The sequence below is a fragment of the Cervus canadensis genome, chromosome 2 (genome assembly GCF_019320065.1).
Source record: "Cervus canadensis isolate Bull #8, Minnesota chromosome 2, ASM1932006v1, whole genome shotgun sequence".
Classification (NCBI taxonomy): Eukaryota; Metazoa; Chordata; class Mammalia; order Artiodactyla; family Cervidae; genus Cervus; species Cervus canadensis.
In genome coordinates this window covers 33,270,270-33,277,757 of record NC_057387.1, presented here as the reverse complement: position 1 = coordinate 33,277,757, position 7,488 = coordinate 33,270,270, and the positions used below count along the sequence as shown (strand labels likewise).

General features: G+C 39.2%; 1 protein-coding gene across 5 annotated transcripts in view; it reads right to left on the bottom strand.

Moving 5' to 3' along the window:
- Positions 1-250: 250 nt before the first annotated feature.
- The window catches only part of CLCC1 (chloride channel CLIC like 1), a 31,484-nt gene continuing 24,246 nt past the window's right edge, over positions 251-7,488 (bottom strand). For 4 of the 5 annotated variants that reach the window (XM_043460464.1, XM_043460463.1, XM_043460466.1 and 1 more), the window contains exons 8-11: positions 7,215-7,312; positions 6,791-6,937; positions 4,389-4,730; positions 251-2,492 (exon numbers count right to left, since the gene is read on the bottom strand). In XM_043460464.1, the coding sequence (XP_043316399.1) occupies positions 2,247-2,492; positions 4,389-4,730; positions 6,791-6,937; positions 7,215-7,312 (833 nt within the window). In that variant the 3' untranslated portion in view covers positions 251-2,246. The remainder of the gene's footprint in view (positions 2,493-4,388; positions 4,731-6,790; positions 6,938-7,214; positions 7,313-7,488) is intronic. The other variant, XM_043460468.1, reaches the window with a different exon arrangement.

The following is a 7,488-nucleotide window of genomic DNA, read 5'->3' as shown; positions in this document are numbered from 1 at the left end:
AGTTACACAATCTGGACTCACATTAAGAGCTCAGGGGGAAAAAAAAAAAGATTATTCTTGGTTCTGAAATCACACAAATTTTGTCAAAAGTACTCAGTTAACACTCAGATTATATTATGTTTTATATATTATATATAGCATATAATGTCCTGGAATAGCACCCATTTAAAACCAAAACCTGCACTTAAATTTCTTGGGGCTTTTTCTTACAAGCACATTTATTGAGCAAAGACAGCATACCAAAACACAATAATGTAAAAATAAGTGTTTATTTTGTGTAGATGGTAGCTCTTAGACCCCGTAAACATTCAGTGTTAGCCATTCCACTTAAAAATTGCTTTAAAAGAGCTGTATGCCTCAGTCTGATATTCCTAAAAGCTTGTTACTATAATCCTTGACTTTAATGATAAATGTTGGCTAAACAATAAACAAGCCTACTTCTTTTAGTTATAAACTGACCTTGAATATTCAATTGGCTTTAATAAGCCTTCCCTGAACTCTGCTGTTATCTTTCAACAGCAGCACTGTTGCCTTGCTAGCTGTCAAAGCAGAGTTCCTCCCCAAATGGTTATCTGTAATCAGAGTACAAAGATGAACTTTTACTTAAATTTTCTTTTAAAGATTCATTTTTGGATTGATAAGCAGCAGTAAGAAGTGCAAAATAACATTAACTCTACCCTCACAGTTACAGTCTAGCAACTGAGGCATCCATTTCACAACCCAGAGGACAACTAGCACCTTGGGAGCACATTCACCAATAGAGGAAAACCTGGCCCGCAGAGGACTACCTTATATGCATCGATGTTCACAAGTCTATCCCAAGATGCAGACATCCTTACATGCTTGTGTTATAAAGTTTTATATAAATCATATTGCATTTATTGGAAAAAATTACCTTTCTGATAAGATAAATACTAATGATGTTTTGCAGTATTAAGCCAGAAAATAATATTAACACATAAAATTAATTACAGGCATCTAAGTGATGCTTCTGGGAGCCAAGAAGGGGTATTCTGCATTTCATGTAAAAAAACATCAAAAAGCAAATGCTTTAAACCTTTTCTGAAAGAAATGCCTGCATGAAAATTTTAAAACTACTTGTGGTGTCATTTTTAGTAAGCAGCTGACTGGAACTTGTAGTGTGAAGGTTAAAACAAAGAATACCTGGATGTGTGTAATTGTGGCTTCCTAGCTAGCTTTTGTGCAAAATTTATAAATTGCTTTTTTTTTTAAGTTTAAAATGAAGAATAGTTTGAAAATCAGAATAACTGAAGTGTGGATTATATCACCTGTCTAGGGTTAAAAATCCACTCGTCTTTTATCATGGTATTTATCCTTCTCTTTGTATAGATCTCTAAAATTTAGAACTTCATATGGCTTGGACAATATGGTTTACTCTATAATGTAAGATACAGTAATATCTAATAACCTCAAATCTGGGATTCTGAGTAGCAAGGAAAACAGGCCTTGTAAAACCTGTGCACTTATTTGCTGGAGAAATAAAGCCATTCTCAAAGTATGTAAAACTGGGATTAGCAGTTTAACAAGCTATGTAATCTAAATTCCCCTGACGATCTTCAGTTCTGTCCTAGCTAAGGATAAAGTCAAAGGGGTGGTAAAGAAGCAGGCCCAGTAACAGCTTTAAGAGTTGAAAGTGCAGGCTGGTCTGTGGGCAGCCTACAGGGGGTCAGACTGAAACTGGCGACGCAGGCTCCAGGGCTGCGCTAAAATGCTGAAGTGCATGACGTGGGTAAACATGACTACAGTGACTTTCCTTAAATGTTTTTGAGTACCTACCATTTTTAGAAACATTCTGGGTCCGATGCACAACTAACAAATAATTCTATTAACTAAAGTAGGTATCGCAGGACTTCCAAAAGGCAAAACACACTTTGGTGAGTTGATTCCTGTATCTGCCTGTAAACAACAACTTCTTTTTCAATGTCCCCTACCTCACATGGTCTTTTTCATGATTCAAAATCATTAATACGTGCCATATGTTCATCTATGAGATCCTGTTCCAAAATTAACACTTCAAAAACTTTATGGGATGCATCTTAATATCAAAGAAATAAACTGAACAGAGAATACATGCACACTTGTTAATTCTGATTGTCAGTAAAAATACTGATGTTTAAAGTTGGCACCTATGTAGTAAATATCAGATTATTTGCAGAAGAAACAGCTGTGAAGAGATTACACAACTCGAAGACGACCTCAGAACTGTGGCCCATGTCTGTGTTCCTCTAGCCACACACTCCCACTGTAGTGCTTGCTGGGCCGGATGTGCTGCCTTCCTCTGGGCCACCTGCGGCATCAGTCCTAAGCTGGGCCTTCTCCACTGCAGGGAAACCTTCTACACCCTCGGAGACGTTCTGGCCAGAGACAGGCTTAGCAGGCTGGCTGCTTTCAGTACTGCTTTCTGTCGGAGTGCTTTCTCCTGGGATTTCACCCATCTCTTTGGGCTTTGATTCCAAATCAGGTGATTTAAGCTACAAAGTAGAAAATTACAGTGCTGTAATTGTTCAATTAACATAACATGAAGGTTTGTAATACACATGTTCAACAAGTTCCCACAAATCTGTTATAGCAAACATTGAATTCTTTCAAGTCCTCGTCCCAGTGCTGGACTGCAATTATGTAAGTGTTAAGCTTTACAGGACTGTCCATGGACACAGAAGACAGACCTGTGGACACACTGGGGGAAGGAGAGGGTGGGACGAGCTGCGAGAGTAGCAGTGAAACACACACTGCCACGTGTGAGACGGACAGTGGGAAGCTGCCGAATAACACGGGGACTCAGCCTGCTGCGCTGTGATGACCTGGCGGGATGGGGTGTGTGGGGGGAGGTTCAAGAGGGAGGGGGTATATACACACTTATGGTGATTTACCTCGTTTTACAGCAGAAGCCAACAACTTCATAATTACCCTCCAATTAAAAATAAACATTAAAAAAAAGAACTGTCTGTGGAGGAGTGGGACACTCAGGGTATGCTAGGTGGTCTAGTGACCCAGCTTAGGAAGGGTCAGGAAGACTGGTGACCAGTACTGTTAACTCCTCCTGCCTGGGGAGAATAGTTCATTTGACAAACGTTCACAGAGCATACCTTAAGTTCTAGGTCCTAGGGATACAAAAGAGCAAGCAGACAAAGTCCCGCCCCCTTCCTTGAACTTACTGGGCAATACAGTGTCATGCTGGGGGTGGGAAGGCTGAATTGCTGTTTAAATTAGCATGGTCTGAAAAGATGATACGAGTAAAGCTTGAGGAAATGAACCTTACGAATATATGGGAACAGCATTCTAGACAATAGCAAGTACAAAGGCTGAGCTCAAGGAGCAGACAGGAGGCCCTTGTGACTGAAGCAGAATGAGCGTGGAGGGAGCATGGGAGGAGAGAGCAGTGGGAGGCCCTAGGCCATTTTGATATCTTTGACTTTCCCTTCAAGTGAGCTGGGAACTGGAGGATTTCTGAGATTAAGTGACAGATAACCAGTGGCTCAGATGGTAAAGAGTTTGCCTGCAATGCAGGAGACCTGGGTTCGATCTCTGGGTCGGGAAGATACCCTGGAGAAGGGAATGGCAATCCACTCCAGTATTCTTGCCTGGAGAATTCTATGGACAGAGGAGCCTGGTGGGCTACAGCCCATGGGGTCGCAAAGAGTCGGACACGACAGACCAACACTTTTACGTGCACTTTACTAAAGCTGAAAGAAACATCTTAATTTTCTAGACCAATGCAGATATGTTTTATCCTTCTCAGGAACTCCAAGGGAAGGATTCTACAAGTTTCTATATTCTACTGTGTTCGTTACGGTTTCCCAAAGGTTTACATCTGCAACATAAACTTTGCAAATGACAATACAAATTCTTCTCTCAAACAGAAATGGAAGTGTCCCTTTAAATGGCCAATAATGGTGGAAAAGAGGCCTGACCCTTCCCCAGATAAAAAAGTTAGTCTAGCCAGCCAAAAGATTTGGGAAAGCAAGGTTTTTGATCCTTCCCCAGCTCACTCTCCCATCTAGCTAAGGTTTCAGGGCCCTCCTGTGGGCCAGCTCCCTAAGGTTCCAGCCTCAGGGGGCAGTTCTCTCTGATCTCTTCAAAGCTAGAAATTTCAGTCATGGTCACTTGTTGGTTTCCTATAAAATGTCACACGAATTGCTATCTGTTCTAACAAATGACTGCTAACTAGTATTTAACATAAAAGTTAAATCTCATTTCTTCTGAGACTGGACTAACTTGACCAGAAAGGGGGAAACAGAGTGAATAGTTACATCACTTGTGACATAATTAACCATGAAAGGTAAGAGTAGAACACTTAACCGAAAGCTTAATAGGAAGTACTTAAGCCTAGTATTGAGAAACGGCAAAATAAACAGTTGCTGACTTACACCAGGTACCACCTCGGGATGCTCTCTCACCTCTGCTTCTTGTAAATCAAATGGCCGAAGCACTTCAGGGCTCTTGTTGCCAGTCTGAAATCTCAAGCCAACATCTCTCTCTTTCAAAACATCTCTTCTACCCTCATATGCTTTGTCATTAGGGCCTTGCTCAATGGGGCTAATGTGGCCCCTATAATAGAAATCTGCATCACCTGCTCCACCATGGGGTCTATAATCAATTTCCTGCTTCCGTCTTCTTTGACCTGCCTGAAGTGCCTGAGGTGGTTCTCTTTCGGGACCACCCACATGTCTCAGCATATTAACTGATTTGCCAGCACCATAGCAGAAACTCTAGAAGGAAAAGAAATACATATTCCTGAGTACTTAATGACTGACAATGAAATTTTGAGGTGATTTCCTTGATGCCAACAAAATTATGTAATTTAACTTGTGTTCTTTATAGACATAAACATGTTAGTTTCACTGGGTTTTCATTAAAGATCTCTTCTCTAGATTAATATAGAACCAGAGTAGCCCATAACAAAACCTGAGAAATCGTTAAGTATTAAGTAGACATTTCAATCGGCTGGACACATTTTTATTGAATTATATCATAATGGCAGTTAGGCTAAAGCCTAGAAATTTAAAAGGTACTAATTGTCTGATCATTGCTCATATGCTGTCTATATTCACATCCATTATATAAGGTAGATGCTGAAAATTAAAGTTGCATACCATTATACAAATATTCTCCAGTAGGTTTATTTATTTTACAAACTTGCTTTAGCCACAGCTAAAGTTCAAAAAGTTTTGAGTCACACTCCAAGGAAAAACTAGGCAGCAGTTCTCAAAGTGTGCCCAGGGACCCACTGGGGGTCCCAGACACTTTCACAAATCTGTGAGGTCTAAACTTTTCGTAATACAGAGACATAAGTTCTCTTCACTCTCCCCTTGTGAAACGTACAGTGGAGTCTTACCGGCTAGAATGACTCCCTCACTCTGATGGCCCATGCACTGTGGGCTTGTGGATGCCTGTATTTTTAAAATTTCTGATAAATACCAATAAGTAAACCTCCCACAAACAAGTGCTTTTGTGGTGTTCAGTTTTTAAGACTACAGAAGGGTCCTGAGAAAAAAAGTTTGAAAACCACTGCACTAGAGATATGACTCTTTAAAGATGGAACAGCAAAAGGCAGCAGATGAAGCAAAAAGCAGTAACAGGGTTTTGCTATTAATTTCAGTCTCAGAGACTAAACTACTACTATACAACTAATATCACCTAACAAAACTAGATCCCTGAGCCAATGAATTCTAGTCACAAGCCAAACAGCAATACCAAAAGAGTAACAATTTTTAAGTAAATAGAACATAGTAAATGTTACATCCTTAAGGGAAGAGAATTCTTTAATAATCTCCCATGGCACATCTGAGTTCTTTGCATTTGTTTTATGGGACAACTGCTTTATTAGGGTAAAGGCTGAAAATCAACCCAAAAAAGAGCTGAAGAGACCATGGATGAATGACAAGTAATACTGTAAGATTCCTTAATAAATATCTGTTTCTGGACCCCCTAAATTGTTTCTCAGTATATGCACCTCTTTCTACATCCCTCTCTGATTCTATGTTAAACCCAATGTTCTCCGGTTCTCAGTGTGGCAAAAAAGCTCAGACTGAAATAATGCTCATTTTCTCAAAGAGGACATAAGCAACTGATACCACGTGTATTAATTCACAAAGTTTAAAAAACAAATATTAAAAGAGGGTATTATTCTAAATCACCACTTTGACATCTACAATCAAACTTAAGAACCATTTTCTTACTAAGAGAAAGGGACAAATATAAACAAACATTTATCACTTAAAAATCATCTTTTCTAAAGATCAATACAGTATACTAACACATATGTATGGAATTTAGAAAGATGGTAATGATTACTCTATATGCAAAACAGAAAAAGAGACACAGATGTACAGAACAGAATTTTGGATTCTGTGGGAGAAGGCGAGGGTGGGATGTTTCGAGAGAACAGCATCGAAACATGTATATTATCTAGGGTGAAACAGATCACCAGCCCAGGCTGGATGCATGAGACAAGTGCTCGGGCCTGGTGCACTGGGAAGACGCAGAGGGAATGGGTGGGGAGGGAGGTGGGAGGGGGGTTCAGGATGGGGAACACATGTAAATCCATGGCTGATTCATGTCAATGTATGGCAAAAACCACTACAATATTGTAAAGTAATTAGCCTCCAACTAATAAAAATAAATAAAAAAAAAAAGAAAACCGCCCCCCCTCAAAAATCATCTTTTCATGCCATTAAGCTTGATTTAGCCTGATTTACAACATAAACCTAGTAATCCTAGAATTGCCTTTTTCTGTAAATCCCAAATGTTAACAGTGCTATGTACTAACCAGGACAGCTAATGCCATAATTATGAGCACTGGAACGTGGAGTAACACTGGGATCTCCTTCATGAGTGCTTTAATAAATTCACCAGTTCCTTTTCCAATATGCTTCAATGGCTCCGTGACAAAGTTGGTGAATGTAACTGCCAGTGCCTACAACGCAAGGTAAAAGTAACTTAATTTTTTCTCTCAAAGGACTGAGGTGCATAGAATAAGTCAAAATCAACCGTGCTGAGGCTGAAATTATGAAATTCCACACATTTAAGTGTTATCATATACTTTTAATGTGGAAATGACTATGTAATGAAAGTATTTTTCCTAGAACAAAGGTTTATTATTGGCAAAGTGGCAGTTAAAAAGCCAATTTTTAATAAACACAGAGACTTTTTACTCACTTTGTGTAAGTAATTTTCACAAAATATATTCTAACCTTTGTTGGGGGGACCAACAAAATAGGGTTGACTATTAAGAGCTCGTAGTATTTCTGACATGGGTCATCCTTATAGGTCCATGAACTTCTAAGCCATTCTGTTAGAAAACAGACAAGAAACAGAGTCTTTTTTTTTAAGTTGCATTTCATTCCCAAATAATATTTAGTTTTAACTCTTCTTCCCCTCACAACCTCCCCAATCAATTTTAAACTATGTGTACAAATTGACTCCTACTAATAGTGATTTTCTAAAATGTCATCTCATGTCCAAAAT